The sequence below is a fragment of the Pelecanus crispus genome, chromosome 13 (genome assembly GCF_030463565.1).
Source record: "Pelecanus crispus isolate bPelCri1 chromosome 13, bPelCri1.pri, whole genome shotgun sequence".
NCBI classification, from domain to species: Eukaryota; Metazoa; Chordata; class Aves; order Pelecaniformes; family Pelecanidae; genus Pelecanus; species Pelecanus crispus.
The window spans coordinates 226,713-247,011 of record NC_134655.1 but is presented as its reverse complement, the minus strand read 5'-3'; the positions used below and the strand labels follow the sequence as shown (position 1 = coordinate 247,011).

Below are 20,299 nucleotides of genomic sequence, written 5' to 3'. Positions count from 1 at the left end.
GCCGCCCGTCCCCCCGCCGCCGCCGCGGGCAGCGCTGCGCTCCCAGCCCGCGGGGAAGGAGGGACGGGGGCGGGGGGAGGCCCCACAGCGAGCCGGGGCCGGGGCCGGGTGCGGCAGTCGGGGCGGGGGGGCCCGGCGCCGGGCAAGGCCCGCGGAGCGCGGCAGGGCGGTTGCCGCGGCAACGCAGGCCCCGGCGCGGCGCGGTGGCGTCACTTCCGCGTCCGCAGCGCTCCGCCCCCCGGGGGGCGTGGCCGGGGTGGGCGTGCCGGGGGGGGGCAGCCATGGCGCTGTCGCGCGCCGAGCGCTGCCTGGCGCTGCTGCTGCGGCTGCTGTCGCGCGCCTGCCTGGCGCTGCTGGGGCTCGTGGCCCCCGCGCCGCCGCGCGCCGTCCCGCCCCCGCGCCGCCCGCTCCTGCTGCTGCCCGCCCGGCGGCTGGCGGCGCGGCTCCGCGCGCGGGAGGTGACCGGGGCCGGGGGGGCGCGCAGCCCGCCGTGCGGGGCGGGGGCCGCTGCGCCCCCCGGGGACGTCCCGGCGGCGGAGGGCGGGCGGGGGGTGGGGGGGGAGCGGCGGGGCCCCGCGCCCCTTCCTCCCGGCCCCGCCTGCACCTGACCGCGGTTTCCCTTTCGTTCGCTGATGCAGGTGACGTGCGTCGAGGTGGTTGAGGCCTACGTGGAGAGGATCAAGGAGGTCAATCCCCTCATCAACGCCGTCGTGAAGGACAGGTGAGCCGGGGGGAGAGGGGGAGGTGGCTCAAGGCCGCCGCCTTCCTCCGGGCCCCCCCGCCTTCCCGCACCCGGTGCTGCATCGCACCCGGGGCACAGCCGAGCCCCGCTGCCCCTGCTGCAGCACCGGGCTGCTCCCGCTGCCTCTGCGGGCGCTGGTTTGGCCGGGTGCGGAGGCGAGCGGTTCTCGCAAAGGCTGCGGCGAGGAGCTGGGGAAGTCTCGTCTTCCGTTACGGCTCCTGCCGTGCGCTTGGCGCCTGCCCGCGCTGCAGAGATACCTGCTGCTTGCCAGTCCCCGAGGCTGGAGAGGAGCGCCAGAGCATCCACGCCCGCTGCTGCTTTGCAGGTTTGAGGAGGCCCTGCAGGAAGCCCGGCAGGTAGATAAGCTGCTTTCGGAGAACCCTGGCGATGACTACCTGGAGGAGAAGTTCCCCTTGTTAGGGGTTCCCATCACCGTCAAGGAGGCCTTTTCTCTGCACGGTGTGTTTGCCTTTGCTTCTCTCCAGCTTCATGGGTCATGATGCGCTCCCTCTTGGCCGCATGCTCCCCAGGGTGGTGGGTGGCTGTGGCAGGGCGCTTGGAGGGATGGAGCTTCCCTTTCCCCACTCTGCACCCCCCTCCACCTGGGCTGGTGTGTCTGTGTTCGCTTTTAGCACCCAAACGCTGCGGGGGTTGTGGTGCCTCGGAGGAGCAGCCCTGGCCAGGGACCTGCTTCTCACAGACATGGTCCCTGTGACCAGCCTTGCAGCCTGCTGCCCCACGGGCGATCTCGGGGCAGCTGGCCCTGACACCCCTCTCCATCTGTTGACCCTGGCACTACAGGGATGCCCAACACATCTGGCTTGGTGAACCGCCGCAACGTGATTGCCACCTCGGATGCCACGGTGGTGTCGCGGCTAAAGCAGGCCGGTGCCATCCCGCTGGGCGTGACCAACTGCAGCGAGCTGTGCATGTGGTACGAGTCCAGCAACAGGGTCTACGGCCGGACCAACAACCCCTATGATCTGCAGAGGATCGTGGGCGGCAGCTCAGGTGAGCCTCAGCACAGTCCCACATGAGCAGCGGGTTAGAATGCAGCAAGAAGAGAGTTCCCAAGTCCTCTGCGCGCTGCTTTAATTTGTTGCTGGGTTCCTGCAGAGCTTGTGGGCCTCTCCTGGGCAGTGCAGTAGGCCATTTGGAGGTCCAGCTGCTTTGCACCTCCTGGTCGTTACACCCAGCATCGCTTTGGCTCACTCTGTCTTACTCTACATGCAAACAGCAGTGCTGATGTGGCACTTCGTCAGGAAAATCCCTTTGGCCCGCACTTCCCAGCTGTCCCCCAGGCATCGCTAAAGCCAGGGTGGCTCCCACCTCATCTGTATGCAAAGGGAAGCAGCCACCGTGAGACGCTCCTGCTTTGCTGGGTGACTTGCACTATAAGCCTGTGGGGTTTTTTTCTGTATTTTCTCCCATGCAGGTGGGGAGGGTGGTGTCCTGGCCGCTGCCTGCTCAGTCATAGGTGTGGGCTCCGACATTGGCGGCAGCATCCGGATGCCTGCCTTCTTCAACGGAGTCTTCGGCCATAAACCCACAACAGGTAGAGCGGGCATGGGCGTCTCCTCTCCTCCCCAGCAGAAATGCCAGGAGGTGGGATGCGGGATGTGGGAGGAACTTGTTCGGGACGCTCCTGTGCTTGCCTCCGGTGGGATTGCTGTAAAGGGACGGGTAACTTCTTGCACCAGACAAGCCTGCTGCATGGGTGCAACCTGGTCTCAGCAGTGGGAATCACAGAATCGTTTAGGTTGGAAAAGACCTTTAAGATCATCCGGCCCAACCGAACGGGAAGCTGTTTGGGTGGCAGAATGCCAAGCACGTGGGAGGTGTTTCACCCTTGGTATTGCATCCTCAGCATGGGATGTTTTCCCAAGGTCAGGATCTGCTGCTGGGGTGTTTCCCAGGCAGCTGGTGTCCTGGCCGAGGGCTTTTCCTCCTTTCCCCACCCTCTGCGCCTTGCCATCAGCTTGCAAGCACCGCCGATGCGTGCAGTCTCTGGGCGACAGCTTCCCCCTGCACCCAGAGGCTGCCCTCCTGCACGGCTTGCCCCGGCTGGAGGCAATGCTCACGGATGCTCGCGGGGCGGTACCCAACATCTCCCCCTCTGCTCGCAGGGGTGGTGCCCAACGACGGCCAGTTCCCAAACGCTCAAGGGGTGCGGACCAGCTTCCTGTGCACGGGGCCCATGTGCCGCTACGCGGAGGACCTGGAGCCTATGCTGAGGGTCATGGCCGGTCCTGGCATCAATAAGTAAGTTGCTCGTGCTGCTTCAAGCTGCTTCAGCTACTTTCTGGCCAGCACAGTGGGACAGTTCTGTTTGGTGTACAAGACAGGTCTGCACTACGCAGATTGCTTGTTACTCGTTTCCTTCCTCTGTCCTTGGCTTCAGCAGGGCCCTTGCAGCGGGGACTGTCCTTCCCAGCACCTCCGTGCTCTGGGGAACCGGCAGCTGTGGTCGGCCGGGTCCTCCTTGCAGGAGGACTTTGCCTGTGAGCTGCTCCAGCCAGCACCGCCCAGCACGGCCCTCCCCTCCTGGGGCTGGCCGTTCTTTTGGGTTTTATGTGTGCTTTTTCCTGTTGTTGAATAATGAGTTTTCCATCCCACACCATGGCCCCCTTTAGTCTTTTTGTAGGTCCATGCAACCAAGCAGTCTTTTACGTGCATGTACCAGTAAGGAGCAGAGTGGAGATGCGGACTGGGCAGGCCCTGCTTCTTGCCGCAGCCTGCACACGGTTGCTTTCTCTATTACCACTTTTGTTTCTCCATGGCTCTTGTGCAATCCCAACCTCGGCCATGGCCAGGGTCTGTAATTACAAGGTGCATCTTGAGAGATGAGGATTTTTCTAACAGCAGCAAATATGCAGAACTAGCTGGGACTGATGGGGCGGGCGAGCAGCCGGATGGGTTGCGGGCAGCACGTGTCTGTGTGTCTTCAGGGACTCTCCTCCTGTCCCTGACGGGTGGAGCAGGGTGCCCTGAGGACATACCGGGTGCCCTGAGGACACATGAACAAGCGTGTGGGCAGCTCTGGCAGCCGGGGAGGAGCCGGGGACAGAAAAGCGCCGTTCCTTTCCCAGGCTGAAGCTGAATGAAAAGGTGTCGCTGGAGAAAATAAAATTTTACTGCATGGATCATGACGGCGGGTCCATTTTTGTGTCGCCTGTGGACAAGGAGATCTTGCAGGCCCAAAAGAAGGTAGGAAGGAACAGAGGTTGGCTCTCACTGGGGTGAGCCTGGAGATAAAACCTGGGGAGAGCAGGCCCGGTCCTGCGCTTCCAGTGCAAAAAAAGTGGAAAGATCTTTTTTTTTTTTTTTTTTTTTTCCTTCTGTGTTAAAGAAGAAAAAAGGGGAAAATATTGCGAGTGGCTGCAGATGCCCTTGCCAGCGGCACCCATGTGGTGGAGTGCACCAGTGTGTCAAAAGTTTTTGGCCCAATTTCCATTGCAATAGCTGTATTTTGCTTTCCTAACATATCTTGTCCGTGTTACGGAGACCTCCTGGTGGCATGTCGCACGGCAAAGGGATGGCTGTGTGTTTGCGGTCTTCCCAGGGCTGCTGCCTGGCATTTAGCCATGCAAAGGAGCTTTTTTTGGTTTTCAGTGAAATCTTCCGTGCTGCTCTTGGTGCTCTTCTGGAGCGCAGCTGGGGGCGGTGTGGAGGGCTGTTTGGGGAGCTCCAAGGTTGTTTATCAGATGGAGGCGGTCCCGCTGCTCAGGGCGGAGAGGAGTGGGCAGGAGCTGCAGGACCCCCTGCATGGCAGCAAAGCAAAGCTATTCCTGGGCTCTCTCCTGTCCCCAGTTTCCATGCACTGACTGTAGCGCATCACATCCTTGCAGAAACAAACTCTTCCCCTTAGGTGGTGGAGCACCTCGAAGGCGAGCTGGGGATCCGAGTTCAGCGTGTGGTGATCCACAAGATGAAGTATTCTTTCCAGATCTGGTCGGCCATGATGTCATCCAAGGACAACGATGGGCAGGTGCTTTACACCGAGCGGGCAAAGGCACAAATTTGGCAGCAGCAGGGAAGAATGGGCTGTGTGGGGCCAGCCATGGAGAGCTGTAGGCTTCTCGGAGCTGCTGGGGGGCTTTCTCTGCTCCATTTGTCCCCACAGTCCTCCTTTATCTCTTTCCAAAGCCACACAGCCCCTTCTCGCTTTCGCATGAGATGACGATGGGGCTCCCAGCAGAGGAGCAACATGGTTTAGGGAGGGAGAGGCCATTTTAGCATGTTGACGTTTTCTGTGCAAGGTGGTAAGTCAGCCAAGCGGGCAATGTCCTGCCTCACTCTTACCCCCGTACTGTGTCTCCTGGTGTCGTGGGTTGGGATTAATGCCCATTAGGGTGCCAGGGCTGAGGCGGTGGATTAGCAGCTTTTCAGCAGCAGGCCTGTGTGGTAGTCACTGCCCCATGTTCTGTGGAAGTCTTTGTAGCAAAAATAAACTCTCAGGAGTATTATACCTCGTGCATTCTGCCACACAGGCGGTTGTGAAAAATAAAGCAACCCCACCTTGCTAAGGAGGGCGCAGCTGGCCCCCTCTGCCTCCTTTTTCCTGATCCCACAGCCATGTAACAGCAGTAAACGCCTCTAGGAGACATTATCCGGAGCATCATCCCTTGCATCGTGTCAGGGAAGGGTACTGAAAGGTGCTGTTTTGGGGGCTCTCCCTCCACAGAGCGCGGTCCCCTTCTTGCTGTCTCTGGCAGGGAGAGATGCTCCTGCTGCCGCTCTGGATCAGTGCTAGCACTGCATAACGCTCCCGACAGGCATCTCTTGTCTGAAAATGGGAACGGTTTGCGTCGGGATAATCAGACAGCCAGAGCTTTTGCTGTCGTTTGTCAGGCTGTTCTTGCCCATCGCGCGCTAGCTGACGGTGCTGATAGAGGGAGTGTGTGTGTGTGTGTGTTACAGGAGGCACAGCTATTCACGGACCTGCTGGGGGATCACGGGAAGCCGGTGTGGCCGCTGTGGGAGCTGATAAAGTGGCTCGTGGGAATGTCTTCCCACACTCTCCCAGCTATTGGTAAGGCCGGGAGGAGCCCTGCAGTATGCAGAAGTGATGGTGGGGCAGGCAAGTCGTTAAATGAAAATAGTGCACTTCCAGTGCCCCACGAAGGGACTCCGGAGTCTGCACTGAGCAGCTTCAGACTGGTTTTTTGTAATGACGCTCGGTGTCTTCGAGTCAAATGCATGCTTGAGGGGGAGCTGGCTGGATCTTTGGGATTGGATATCCTGGGAGAAGAAGTGAGGATAACGGAGCTGCAGGCAGGGTTTGCTCCTTCTGTGAGCCCTGCCAGAACTGCTGGGGCTTAGAGGGAGCCAGTCAGGGGTCCGCACTGATCTCGTTTCTTAGCAGCAGATACCAGAGAACCCTAATTAGTGCTGTCATGCTGCTGTCTAATGTGCTGAGGTCGCTCCGCCAGCTCTGCTCAATCCCAATGGCTGGAAAAACTCCTTGAAGCGACGGGCAGGCTGAAAGCCTTTTGCTTGGCAAAGCTGGGGAGACGCTGCCTGCAGAGCCGTGCAGGGGGCAATCCACTGTGGGAGCCAGCGCGCCGGCAGCAAGGGGGGCTTGGGGGCCCCAGTAGGAGCTGGGGGATGCTGCGTGTGGCCGGGCAATGCGCTTTCTGGCCTGCCTGACCCACGGTCCTCTTGCTCTCTCTCTGTTCCTGTTTGTGCCCTTGCCCTGCAGCCCTGGGGCTGACCGAGAAGCTGATGAAACTCAACCCTGGTGGGAATGCCAAGCTGGTGAGCATGGGGAAGAGCCTGCAGGAGGAGATGGAGGCCCTGCTGGGGCCGGACGGGGTGCTCCTCTACCCTTCCCACCCCACCATAGCTCCCAGGCACCACTCCCCCATATGCATGCCCTTCAACTTCGCCTACACAGGTGAGCGGCCCCGACTCCTCTGCTGGGGTAGAGGCAGGGGTGGCAGCCATGCCCTCACTGCTGCAGCACTGCAGGCTGGGAGCCGGGGTATTTTAGCCAGAGTATTTCCATCACTGACAGCAGGCTTTGCAGCACAGAGGGGTGTCTTGCTGCTCCAGAACATGGGGCAAGGATTATGGTTGTGCTTTAAAACTGTGGCATTTGTGCCCGCTGTCCACAGCGGGGCAGGTTTGATCTCGGGGTGGGGGGGCACGCGGCATCTCTTGGGGTGCAGTCAGGGGTGCTCTACATGGCTTTCCCCGCTGTTTGAGCTCCTTGATGCCAGCGCTGTGTTGCAATGCTGTCTGGCTTTGGAGTAATGGAAGGATGGTGCCTGGGGCAGGTATGTCCAAAGCAGATCTTGGCATGCTGCAGCAAGTGCAACGTAAGTGTGTCATCACTCATGGGTGCAACTTGCGTATGTGATGCGGGTGCCGGGAACCTCTGGCAAGCGATGTCCCCGTGTCATCGTGTCTCTGCACTGCCTTGACTGCACTGCTCCAGCGAGGACCAGCTCCCAGGAGCCCAGCGCCGTGTGTGGCAGCAGCTACCTGCCGGGGGTGGGAGAGCTGGGTGGTGATTTATGCCGGTTACTGCGCTTGCTCTGATGCAACCTTCTCTCTTCCAGCTATCTTCAATGTCCTGGGCTTGCCGGTGACGCAGTGCCCTCTGGGCCTGAGCAGCGAGGGCCTGCCGCTGGGCATCCAGCTGGTGGCAGCTTCCTACAACGACCACCTGACGCTGGCAGTAGCCCGGTACCTGGAGAAGGCCTTTGGAGGATGGGTTTTACCTGGGAAACTTTAGCCTGGGCTCCTGGCACTGCAGGGACGCAGGGATGGACACGGTGGTGCCTAGCAAGGCGGCAGTGGGTGCTGATGCCCGATCCCCTTATGGCACTACCTGCTCCCTCCGCACCCTGCCTTGTGCCCTCCTGGGAGCAGCTGGCGGTGCCTCCAGCCCCGGGGAAGCCGGGCTGTTGCTGCTGGAGTCGTCTGCTCCCTGCAGCACCCTCTGCCAGGGGAGAGAGCTGCCCTCCCTGGGGACCCGTGGGAGCCCCGGTGCCGCAGGCTGTGCCCGCGTCCTGCCCGGGGCACCCACCTGTCTTCTCCTGGGCGTGGAGATGGCCGTCTCTCTGTGACGCCTGCTGCTTTGAGGACGCTGGGCCAAGGCTGGGGAGAGGAGGTGCTGCCAGACTGCTCGGGGACAACCGACCAGCACCACCTCGGGGCTCCCTCGATGCATCCGTCTTCCTTGGCCATACCCTGCCCGCGGGGCTGGGACTGCACCCGGTGCACCGCAGGCTTGCCAGCCCCTGCAGCCTCCCTCAGCTGCCACAGGGGTTTCCCCCACCCTCTAACCAAAAAGAGAAGGGCTGAAGGTGCTGGAAGCAGGATGGTGCTGGGCTCTGCCCAGTGCAGAGCTGGCAGGCAAGGGAGAAGGAGTTTTTGCTCTTGTGAGCTTTTGACGGTGCTGGAAGAGCTCTTTAAATGCTCCTCTCTGTGTGCTGAGACTGCTTTTAAAGCATCTCCTGCCTGTGTCATCCTCCCCTTCCACCCCGGGGTATCACCCAGCCTGATCGGCGTCCCCTGTCCCTGCCACCCGCCCTACCAAGCTGCCCGGCCTCTGCCCCCACAAGCGGGTGCAGGCAGAAACGCGGGCAGCTGGCTGTTCCGGGATGGGCAGCAAGCGTAAGATGTTCTCAGCGAGGGTGGTATTAAAAGAGTCTGTCCGGTTCGCTGCCGGCTCTGTGTCCTTGTTCCCCACAGCAGTTGCCCTGCCGTCCCCCCAGGCACCGGCCCCGTCTCAGCTCGTGCTGTGGGACGCGCCGAGGCCGCTGAACACTGCGGGCGCAGCGCAGGGGCAGCAGCAAAGGTGCTGGCGTCTGCCCCGAGGGTGGCACTCGGCCACTGGTGGGCTCTTGCTTTAACATGCCCGGACTCGCGGCGTCTGCTCGGCTCCTCGCAGAGCTGAAGGGAGCTGGCGAGCTCCGTCGGTGCCGCTGCCGATGGCTCCGTTAGTCTTGCAGTGGTTGCGCAGCGTCACGCTCTTGGAAAGCGTAAGCCCTGATGGTTTCTCTCCCTGACGGGCTGCCAAAGGCTTGGGGCTCCTACGGCGATGCTGAGCCATGCGCGGGTCCCTTGGGGTCTCTAGGGCAGAGTAGGGCGCAGGGTCCCAGGTCTGCAAGCCCAGTCCGCAGCGCTTGTTGGCAAGCATAAAACCTCCCCCCAGCCTTGGCTTTGCGGGGACCTCCTGCCTTGTCTCTGTCCTGCCATGCGTCACCCTTGGTCCTGGCCCGATTGCTGTGCTGCTGCCTTCTGTCCCCAAGCCGCCCATGGTCCCTGCAAGGGGGCACGTGGGCACTGGGTGCTAAGGTTGGGTGCAGCAAGGGTGCTGGGGACAGGCTGCGTCTCGCCGCTCGCTCGCAGAGGGCACTGCTGAGCTGGCTGAGGGCTGCTAGGCTGGGGAACCTGCAGCCAGATGAGACACCATCAACAAGGAAGGAAGAGAGAAAAAAAAAAAAAAAAACCACCCAGACCCAGGAAAAAGGGCACGAACCACCAACCAAGTCACGTGCGGTGCCGTGGTAAGTCTGCTGCAGCCGCCCAGCGCGGTGGCACAGAGGACGCGGGCCTGTCCCCCAGCTGCCTGGGAGTTGGGCAGACCCTGATGATGCCCCCAGCCAACGCTCTTGGAGCCTAAGGAGGGAGCGTTGAGCTGAAGGCAGTTGTGTTTAACAGACCGTGGTGGGCACGGCCGGCGCCGCTGCCTTTGCTGCAGCGGGTTCCAGTCACAGCAAGGCTCAGCAGCTGCGCAGCCCGAGGTAGGGGGGAGCGCTGATGCTTCAGGGCGGCGTGGCGATGGGGGATGCAGGCAAAGGAGGGGATGCGCTGAGGAGAGGGGTTTTAAGCTCCGCAGTCTCAGCCGATGGGGTAGCCGCTAAACCACGTTTTTACAGAAGCCACAACACGGGCAGGGGTGCTGGGTATCTCCCTCTGGCCAAGGCGGACAGGGACCAGGTGTGCTGGGGTCAGCAGGGACCATCCTGCAGCCGCCCTTGCTGCTGCAAAAGTGCTGGCCCCCAGCGTGCTGCCTCCTCCTGCAGCGGGAGCAGCCCTGTCCCTGCCCGTGCAGGCAGCCGGGGTCTCCCCAGGGAGCTGACCCCCTGCTCTGCTCCTCCACCGGTCCCGGGAACAGTCCCGGGGGCCCCTTCTCCCTCTGGGGAGAAGCCCCTGCCCCCTTCCCCGAGGGCTGCCGCAAAGCCGGGAGGGCTCGTGCTAGTGTCAGAGCAGGGGGAAAACGTAAACCTGCTGCCCACGCTTCAGCTCTGGCATTTCGGAGGTCTCACCTCGGGGCTAGGAGCCTTTGCCTACAGTTTGCAGCTGCCCATCCCTGGTTGCTGGCTGCTCCTCCTTGTTTCCAACTCTGAGTGCTTGCAAGGGATGGAAAGCATGCGGAAAACATTTCATACGAACCTGCCAAGGCGGTCACGTTTATAACGTTAATGCAGAGTCCGTACAAAATGAGAAGAGCCAAGAGGCGACGGGTGGGAGCAAGCCAGCCCTACACACGTCCAGCCTGGCCAACAAGATGCTCCCACCCGTCTGCCTCTGGAGCTGGCCCCAGGCTCCCTGCCTTCGCTGGGGCACGTGTCCCCACGACTGGAGGTCAGTATTGGTGGCCTCAAAGCCTTCGCATGTCCCTCCCTAGAGAGCAAGGTTACCTTTGTAGCCAGCAAGAGCTGGGAGGAAAAATGCCCCAGGAGCTGAGTGCTGGGGCAAGGGTAAGGTAAGGAGCTTCTGGCCAGGTTTCGGAGAGAGGGAGGAGGAAGTGGGGTAGTAACGTGCCGCGGCGCTGCCCCAGCGTACCCCCGGGGCTGTGCAGGGCTGCAGCGCAGGTGCCTGGCGGGACCAGCCTCCATGGCGCGCACGGACCGAGGTCTCTCCTCGGGGCACAGCACCCCAGACGTGCTTTGGGGTGCCCCGTTTCACCTGGCCGGGTGCTGGCACACATGACGCCTTCCCCATTCCACGGAGGCTGCGTGAGGGCTGGGAGTGCTGCCGCAGCCGTATCACCAGTTGTGCCAGTGTGAGTCACGGCACAAGGCTGAGTCACCGCGAGCGGTGCGAGCACCGGGCTGGGATCTTTTTCAGCCCCACGTCCCGGTGACACCGGCAGCGTGACTTCTCGCTGCCTTTAGGGAGGGACCAAGCGCACAGGGAACCAGCTAGAGGTGGGTGCAGCAGAAGCTCCCAGCAGCACGTACACCTGCCCCGGCGCTGCTTCGCCCCATCTCGGGGGGCAGCAGGGGGTTCCCTGCGGCCGGTCACGCAACCTCTGCGTGTAAGGTGTGCCTGCAGCGGGTGTTGCTGGCCACAGCTTCAGAAAAAAAAAATATTTTCTCTAATCCCAGATTCCAGTTGCCTGACGTGTTTGCAGGTGGCAGAACAGCTCCAGCACACTCGTCCTCTCGCCATGGCACCCAACGCGGCAGCGTAGAGCTGGGAGCAGATGGCCAGGGAGCGGCGGAATGAGCCCTGCTCTGAGCCTGCTGCTGTCCCTGGCCAGCTGCACCCTGCTCCGGGGTAAGTCCGGTTCTAGAGCTGCCACGGCGGGCTGGGGTTGGCCCTGGCTGCGGCGGGGGGAGAAGCACGGGGGCAACTCTCAGACCTACAGAAGGTACCTGCAGGGAGGAGGGAGCTGGGTGGTCTTCAGGGTGTGACGGGGAAAAAAACCCCATGGTCACCAACAATCATATCAGGGTTTCGGTGCCTTTCAAGGGACAGCAGATAGGATGCTCCAGGGCGTGCAAGAGATTAGTGAGATGCGGATGCTGAGCACCATGCTGGCAGCCAGCGCTTGCCTGAGCCTGGCAGGGAGTCGGTGTTTGCCTATGCGGGACTGAAGCTGCGGGTTGTAGGGTGGAGGGAGACCCACGATGCCTATGCAAAGCAGGGAGACCCATGCAGCATGCCCAAGGAGCGGGCCCCTGCAGAGCAGAGCGATGCTGCCTGATACCCCTTTGCTTCCCCCTCCCTAGGCACGCCGTTGCCCCCGCGGAATGTGAGGTTGGAGGCACAAAACTTCCACGTCCGCCTGCAGTGGGAGCCGGACCCTGGCTCGCCCGGCGGTGCCACGTACCAGGTGGAGTGGAGGACACGGTAGGTGGGGCGGAGGGGACAGAGGGGGCTTGTCCCCCTGCACCCTGGCAGAGGGCTGTCAGGGACCCCCGGTAGCCAGAGGATTATTATCTGGCAGTAAATATCATGGAGTAACAGAATAGCGGAGCTGGCAGGGAACTCTGGAGACCAGCTTGTCCGTCCCCTGCTCAGGCAGGGTCAGCTCAGGACTGTGTCCTGCTGGGTTTTGACCACCTTCAGGGATGGAGCATCCACAGCCTGCCTGGGCAACCTGTTCCCTTTCCTGGTCACCCTCCCAGGAAAAAAAAGAAGAGGGGGTTGGTTGCTTTTGGGTTTGGATTTGTTTTTTTTTTTTCCCCCCTTATGCTTAAACATAATTTCCTGTATTTCAACCTGCACCTGCTGCCTTTTGTGCTTTCATCGGGCACTGCTGAGAAGAAGTCTCCATCTTCTTTGCTCCATCACGTTGATAAGACCCCCTCCTTCCTAAGCCACCTTCTTTTGAGGCTAAGCAGTCCCCGCTCGCTCAGCCTCCCTCATACCACAGGTGCCTCAACCCCTTGGTCATCTTTTTGGCCCTTCAGTGTGCTCTCTCTGGTGTGGACGCATTTTTTCTTGTAGTGGAGAGCACGGGTCAGGGCACAGCACTCCAGGTGCCGTCCCACCGGTGCTGCTGAGAGGGGACTTGACTTGCTGGCCCTGCTCTTCCTAATGCAGCCCAGGATGCTGTTGGCCAATATCTGTGTTCTCCCACGCTTTCTAGTTGGACGGGATGGTGATGGCTAGGCAGCCCTCTTTTTTGGCTAGGAAGGTGCCAAAAAGGAGAAATCCCTACATTTTCCTCCATGGGCAGAGCCTCTCACTGGACCAAGGCAGATGCCTGCTGGGGGAACAGCACCGGCTCCTCCTGGGTGTGCGAGCTGTATTTCGACAAGATCCACGATATGTACTGGGCAAGAGTGAGAGCAGTGGCCAGAGGCGAGCTGTCCAAGTGGGCCTATTCCAGCGAGCTGCAGCTCTACAGAGACAGTAAGGACCAGGGAGCTCCTTCAGCCAAGCTCCTGCTCTTCCCGGGCGGCAAATGGGGAGAGGGGTCCTCGGAAAGGTCTGGTGGGATACGGTGGGAAATGATATGAAGATACTGGTGGGAAAAGTGCCAAGAGCCCCGACCGGAGGAAAGGGATGGGAGCAGAGCTGCTGGAGAAGGGCTGGGTGAAGAGCAAGGGGACAGAGGAGGAGACACAGTGAGGTGAGGACCACGGATGGGAGGCCCCAGGCCACCAAGGCGCTGTGAGAATTTGGGTCTCTGGAGAACATGGTGAGATGGGGTAGGAAAGAGGAAACTCCTCCAGGCTTGCCTTTTAAAAGCACCCCTGTTTGTCCCCGCCATGGGTCTGGGAGATGCTGGGTGAGGGCATTTTTGTTCCAGCAAGGTAAAGCTGCCGTTGCCCTGGCTGTCGTGTTTGCCAGGGCACGGGCACCTCTTCTCTGTCACAGGCTGGCTGTCCTGTCCAAAACGCCTGCCTGTCTTTTGGAGGAAGGAAAAATTTCAGGACCTTCCCCTAGCCCACCTCATAGGGGGTTGTCGCAATGAACTGAACATGTGAGCAGCTAAAATGAGATGTACCTCAGCTGTTTGGGCTCCCTTTTTCATTCCCTCTGCATCCAACTGGCTGGGAAATAGATGCACTTAGCTAAAACAGCAATTGCTGCACTCTGCCATGAGTCTCTAGACCATTGCCTGATGCTCGGAGATGAAGCGCTCAGCAGCAGGGAGCCGGAGGTGCTCGCAGGTCTGTGCTGGGATGACCAGAGGAGGCAGAGGCAGCACTGGCTGCACAAAGATGTGGTGGTTGCCGTTTCTGGAGCTGGTTTCACAGCACAAAGTGCCACCAGGCTAGACCTGAGGAAGTTTCTGTGTGCTTGGGAGTGGGATGTCCAACAGAAGAACATCATTTCTAGAGAAATTAGATGCCTGCCTTCTGTTTTGAAGGGCTTCATTTTCCTCCTCCAATTTTTTTTTTCCCCCCCTCCCTACAGCAATTGTGGGCCCCCCCAAGTTGTCCTGGCTGCTCCAGGGTTACAACCTCAGCGTAAATATCATCATGCCGCTCACTCCCTACCGAAGCAAAACTGGCTCTTATGAGCCGGTCGACCAAGTGCTGCTGAAGCTGTGGTACTGGCTGAATCTGTACGAAGGGGACGTGCTCGTCCAGCAAGTACGTGGTGGGGTGGGCAAGGCTCGGAGGGCACAGGACTTGGAAAAGCTTTCCTGGTGCAGCAAAGATACCCGCGTCCAGTTGCATTGGTGATTGGTGTGGTAGTGCCTGCACCCGTTGTGTTGCCCCAGCCCTGCCCACACCCAGCAGTGCAAGCGGGCATGAGATGCTTTGCACTCCCAATTCGGGACTCACAACCTGGGGTTGGCAGGAGATCCCTTTCCTCTTCTAGACTGCATGAATAAGAAAAACCTGTAACAATATCTGTTCAGATGAAAGCATGCAGTAGGTGTTTAAGGAGATGCTCTGGGACCTGAATGCTTCCTGGGGTGAAGAAACAAGTGCTGAAGGTGCTGGGGAGCAGGGAGGGAGAGTCTGTGCTCCACACCATGGGGCAAGTGGGGTGCTGAGGCTGCACTGGGGAGTGGAGCAGTGCGCAGACCCCACCTCCAGCCTCCTTGGCCACGCGTCCCCTCTGCTTCCAGGTGCCCTGCAAGCGGAGCGGGGAAGAAGAGCCATGCACCTTCAGTTACCTGAAGCCCAGCACACAGTACTGCATCCGGACGGCAGCCGCAAGCATGGCTCGGGAGCAAAGCCGGGAGGCTGAGCAGTGCATGGTGACACCAGCAGGCCCCGCAGGTGGGAGCTCTCTTGCCAGCTCGGACGCTGCAGTTGCATCTTAGGTCCTGCTTGTGGCACAGACACATTTGGAGGTGTGGGTCACACCCCCCAGCCATTCTGGTCAGGGTTGGTGGCCCTGTGGGGACCCTTCCTTCACCATCCACCTTGGGCTTGCCCCACATCTCCTTCTTGAACATCCCAGCCTGCCATGGGGGCTCTGGGGAAGTGCTGGCGTAGGGCGGGCTGTGGGGGGTGCGGGCTGGGGTCCTTCCACACCACACGACAGCCTGTTGTGACCTCCTGGTAGGCTTTCCCTGGGTCCTCCTTGCCGTGCTGAGTGGCGTCCTCCTGCTGCTGAGCATGGCTGGGCTCTGCTTCATCCAGCTGCACGTCTTCCCCAGCCCCTCGGAGATGCACCTCCCGAAAACACTTGTGAGTGAATGATCCTCCTCCATCCTCCACCCCACGTGTGCCGCGGCTGAGCCAGGGTCCCCTGCATTTGCAGGGGGCTCAGCACCTCCTTCCCTCCGCCTCTTGCACCACCAAACCCCTCTCGGTGCCCAGGTGCCTCCCCCCCGTCCGACCCACCATACCCCCAGGCCTTGCTGTGCAGGAGAAGATACTGGTGGGATGCATCAGTCAGCCACGGGTCACACTGGAGGAGGGGGTCTCAGGCAGCACGTAGCCTGCGAGTATGGCCCTCGGTGTTAGGAGCCTTCTGCTTGAGGTGGTTGGCTTTTGCTTGGCTGCATGTCCACCTACAACAGCTTGAAGGGGAGGAAGAGGGGAAGAGAAGCAAACAGACAGCCTAGCCTGGGTGAGATGCAGCCCCTCACTGCTCTGCCCTTGGGATAATTGCAGCCCCAAGGCTCGGAGAGGCTCCCAGGGCTGCAGCCCTGCTGAGCTGATCCAAAACGTGTTCTGGGTCGGCAGGACTGAGCCCTGTGGAAACCAGTCACCAGGACAGCCTTTCTCCCTGAGTCCCAGTTTCCCAGTGCTGGGGGTGGCAGCAGCCTGGGCTGAGCAGCCGCTCGAGCACTCTGGGGACAAAGCCAGCTTGCTAAGCTAAAGAAGTCCCCTATGCCAGTGTGGAGAGGAGGTGGCAGGCTGCTGCGCTTGCCTGGCCCAGCTCAGTACCAGCTCCCTTTGCTTTCCTGTTCTTCTTGGCTTCTGCATGGGGATTGCTTGCATCTCTGAGCAGGTGAGAGCTCCTCCATCAGCCTCTGACAGCTGGGGTGTAGCTTGAAAAGCAGCAGCGTGACAGCTGCTGTGACCGTCCCCCAGCACCAGACCCCCGTGCTGCAGTGAGCAGAGCCCTGCCTGCGTTTCTCCCGGGTGTGAGCACGGCGGAGGGGCTGTCCCGGACCGTTCCCTTCCCCAGGGTTCATCACCCCCAGGCTGGTGGAGGTTCCAGCAAGCTGAGGCTGACTGCTTCCCCGCTTGTTTCCCAGCAGGCTCTCCTGAACGGGGAGCTGAGTGTGACCATCAGGGTGCCCACCCTTGAGCTCAAGGAGGACTCGCTTGCCCTGCTCCTGCCGACCATGATCCCCTCCTGCGGGCCACCTGCAGCTGAGCAGACAATGCCCGCAGTCCCGCTGCTCCTTGGAGAAAGCCTTTCCCAGGACACGAGCGGCTACTGTGCCAACGGGTTTGGGCCAGCCTGCCACAAGGGAAGAGACCCATCCTGCACCCATGGCCAGCTGGGGCATGCCTTAGGCTCCCAGGTCTCATCGCAGCTGGAGGAGGATGGGGAGGCATGTGATGGGGATGATATACTGGAGCAGCCGGTGCCAGTGGGACTGACCAGAGAGAGCTACGCAGGTGACGGGGCCTACCAGATATCCAAGACGTGGCTCTCCCTGCACCTCCAGCTTTATTCCAAATGCCAGTTCCCAGCCCTGGAAGCAGGCAGCTGCCTTCCTCTGCCCACACTGGGCAGGAGCTGCAGCCAGGAGGACCTGCGGGAGAGCCTTGGCATGGCAAGGCACTGGGTACTGCTCAGCTCCGTGAAGCTACCAGCCAGCGAGGAAGAAGATGGAGGGCAGCTCGTCCGTGCTGTCCAGCCCACGCGTGTCGGTGGGACTGAGCCACAGCCGGGTGACAGCATGGTGCAGCAGGATGACTTGGAGCAGGCAGCACCGGGCGTTCCCCTCCCCAGCCCCTGCAAGCCGCCCCAATTGCCCCCTGACGTCCTGCGGGCAGCTGCCTTCTCCGGCTATGAGCTGCGTCCCCCAGCTGACGGTGAGCCATAGCAGGCAGGCGTGCCGGGAGCTCCCGGCATCCGGATCACGGCATCAAGCAGAGCTCGAGGTGCTGCCCGGAGCTGCCCCAGCCACCATGGCTACCTGCTCAGCTCTGCCTGTGCCTTGCTGGGGACAGGCCTGGGCAGGCTCCTGCGTGGGCAGGCACGGTTGCCAGGGATGGGTGAGATCAGCACCTTCAGAGCTTCCCTCTGTGGTTTTGGTGCTCTTGAACCAAAGCATAAGGAATAGGTACCAGAGTTGAAGCCCCAAGACTTTTATCTATTTATCCATATATATGTGTGTGTACAGTATATATACTAATGCAAATTTATGTATATACTCATATATATATATATATATAAACCTCTTTAATGAAAGAGGAGATTTTTTTTTTTTAACTTGTCTGGAAATACTGACTGTGCGCTGGAGCTGTTTTTAGAAAACACTAAATTATTATGGAAAACTGGCTTCTGTGATTCTTCTTTGTGTTACAGAACCAGCACTGCCCTGAGAAAATTGCACCTGTAGCTGGTCTGCATGTCGCTGTCGTGTGGGAAAAGGCAGGTTCTTCAGCAACTGCTGGATAGTTATATTATTCCTTCTGCCAGCACCGGGGCAATTTACTTCTGAGGATCCCTGCCCTGCGGTTGTTTCTCCGGGATGTGTTTTGAGGTTGTGCCTGCGGCCACAGAGACGAGGGGAAACCCTCTCCGCCAGTGTCAGGCAGCGCTGAGCTTTGCAGCAGGCTGGGATTGGTGGATTCCAGCTCTGGGGGTCAAATCCAGGCTGCTGGACTCACAAGATTTAAGCCAGATTTGGGAACAGGTGAGAAATTGGGGTCCAGCATCCAGGCACCTGGTGGGGGGACAGAGGGGAGAGCGCTGCCAGCCTTGGGGAGCCTTTTGGGTAGAGCAGGGCTGCACGGGGCGCTTTCCAACCCCATCAGTCATCCCTGACGCACCGGCCACGCAACCTCCCGGGGCGACTCTGCCCTCCCTCTGCCAGGTTGCCAGCCTTCCTCTTCCCCTGCCGCCGCGGCTGACTCAGACAGAGACCTGCAGCAGCACCGGCTGTGGTTTTCTGGCAGCTGAGCGGGGCTGTGGGGCAGCCCCATTTGAGCGTTCCTGAGCCGCGGCGAAGAGGTGTCCTCTCCCTGGGCAGCGATGCTGCTGGGACAGCTTTGCCTCTGCTTCACAGCAGGCAGCTGTGCTTTGTGCATCTCATTAGCAAAAATCTCCCTCGGTGATGATGTGAGGACATGTGGTCTATTAAATAGATTGAGCTGAATTTTTTAAAAAAAGGAGAGAGATGGTCCCAAGAGCTGCTCGAAGGAACACGCGTGTTACCCACACGCTGTTTGCTACCGACAAAGTTCCTCGCAGGCTCAGTTGAAAGAGGAGTCTGATTTTCCTTAATTTGTTTCACTTTCTCTTTTTGATAAGATGAAAATTTGGGTTTCTGCCATCATTTTGGGTCACATGAAATGGCCTTTTTAATTTTCAGGTGTTTAGAAAGCAAACCAAAAGCCAAGCCAGAAGAATTCCCTCATGCTAAAATCAGGCAGACTTCAGAGGATTTGAGGTTTTGAGGCAAACACAGGAGCCAAAACATTGCAATCTGTAAATCCTCGAGCAAAATGTTCCACGCTGACCTTCCCTCCCACCATCCCAATTCTTATTGTTTTTAACTTGAAGCTTTTTGAGGCATTTGATCTATAGTTGTGACTGCTCTGCCAAAGCTCATGGACCCAAAACCGTGTGCCTGCTTTTCCTCCTCTGTGGCCCCACGGCCACACCATCCTTTCAGCGGGGTGAACAGGAACCTCACGGTGATTGAGCTCCCTGACAAGTGCCTGAGATGTGTCCTGCTTCTGTTTCAAGACCTCTGGGAGTGGAGACCCTGCTCTTTCCCCACAAATGGTCAATTTTCTCCACTGGCGGTTTCCCCAAGGATGCATCACACTTTTCCATGTTGTGGTTTCCTGTCCTGTTCCCCAGGGAACAGTTTATTCCCTTTCTCCCCACAGCTCTCTGCATCTTCCTTCAGTCTCTTCTAGCCTGACCTCTTGATCCTGCTGGTCTGGTCTCATAAGCTATGTCTGTTATGCCCTGTGTCAGAGTGCTGAGCTCCTTCAGAGCTGGACCACAGCGTTTCCTTTGGCCATATGTGTGCCCATGCGACAGTCTCAGTAACGTGAGCGTTTGCAGCTGGCTAGTACTGCATTTGCAGCTGGCCAGTATCACATGTGCAGCCTGGGATGAGCACTAAAAACCACTTTACGTCTGCACCGGGGAGCACACATCTGTGCATCGTTCACCTGGAGATGGGTAATGCCAAGCTGTCTCCTCACGGGTGGTGTTCAGATGCAGGCTTTGCGCTGTGAGCTGAGGTTTGGAGCAGTGCGGTGCTGCAGCTGTGCAGAAAGGCAGGCATGTTCTTACTTCCAGGATGCTGGCTGCAGGCAGCGAGCTCAGTAAGCAGTGCCATGTCCCCACGCAGCAGGTCAAGGTCGGAAGGGAGCCTTGGGAGCAATCTCCTCCTGCTTAGAGTGGGGTCAGCAACCTGAAGCCAGACAAGGTTGATCAGGTCTTTTCCAGTCTGGCCTTGAAAACTTCTGAAGGTGGAGACTGCACAACCCTGAGCATCCCACAGCAGTCCTGGGCTGCCCTTGGTGATGGGGAGTGTTTGGCCAGCAAGACAAGGACAACCTCCTTGGGCTGTTGTTTAGGTGTGAACAGAGATGATGTGCCTGGGCTTGCTCTCTTCCCATCATTCACTGTGGCATCTGGTCACCATCCCCTTTGTGCTTCATAGTCTCCAGTGTGTCTCAAGGTCACAGTCAAACCCTAGGCATGTGGAGCCCTCTTTGACTGACCACCTCATCCCTGGCAGGGCCAACGTGGCCTCCAGCCCCACCACCGCTCCTGAAGGTCACTGCGTGGTGGCAGGGCATTCGCAAGGGACCATTCAACAGGAGCACTGCTCAAAGCTGCCTGGTTGTTTGTGCCATTAGACTCTGGGAAGGAGACGCATCCTGAGCTTGAGGTCCTCCAGGCCAAGCAAAGAGCGTGCATTGCGTCAGTCCATGCCGCACCAGCCGAGACCTGGGCCATTTGTTGTTGGATGCTGGGCTCGCGCCAGGGCACAGACAGTGCTTTTATAGCAATGTCTGCCAGGCTGTTAAAGATCAAAAGAAAAGCAGCTCTTCTCTGAGTTTTTGGCAGGGTGACCTGCTGGGATCCCCATGGGTGATTCAGGCGAGTTACTCACCGGCAGCAGGGACTCACCCCAGCTCAGGGGGTGGTTGAAGCAGCTGAGGTGTCCCTGTTCGGTATGAAACAGAGATGTTCATGCAGACTGGAAAAAGGCAAAGGGCTTGTGACATTTCAAGGTGGCATTTT

At 59.6% G+C, this 20,299-nt stretch overlaps 2 protein-coding genes across 2 annotated transcripts; both read left to right on the top strand.

Moving 5' to 3' along the window:
• The first annotated feature begins 281 nt into the window (after window positions 1–281).
• Window positions 282–7,625, top strand: FAAH2 (fatty acid amide hydrolase 2). The gene is made up of 11 exons (XM_075720591.1): window positions 282–458; window positions 639–721; window positions 1,068–1,201; window positions 1,544–1,753; window positions 2,178–2,297; window positions 2,869–3,004; window positions 3,832–3,949; window positions 4,611–4,730; window positions 5,663–5,774; window positions 6,444–6,638; window positions 7,306–7,625. The coding sequence occupies exons 1-11, from the start codon at window positions 282–284 to the stop codon at window positions 7,479–7,481; spliced, it is 1,581 nt and encodes a 526-aa protein (XP_075576706.1). The 3' UTR covers window positions 7,482–7,625.
• Window positions 7,626–11,205: 3,580 nt separating this feature from the next.
• On the top strand, window positions 11,206–17,409 carry LOC142594841 (uncharacterized). Its single transcript, XM_075720770.1, has 8 exons — window positions 11,206–11,260; window positions 11,716–11,836; window positions 12,669–12,844; window positions 13,856–14,034; window positions 14,520–14,673; window positions 14,963–15,087; window positions 16,107–16,896; window positions 17,393–17,409. Exons 1-8 carry the CDS (start codon window positions 11,206–11,208, stop codon window positions 17,407–17,409), a joined length of 1,617 nt encoding a protein of 538 aa, XP_075576885.1.
• Window positions 17,410–20,299: the final 2,890 nt, after the last annotated feature.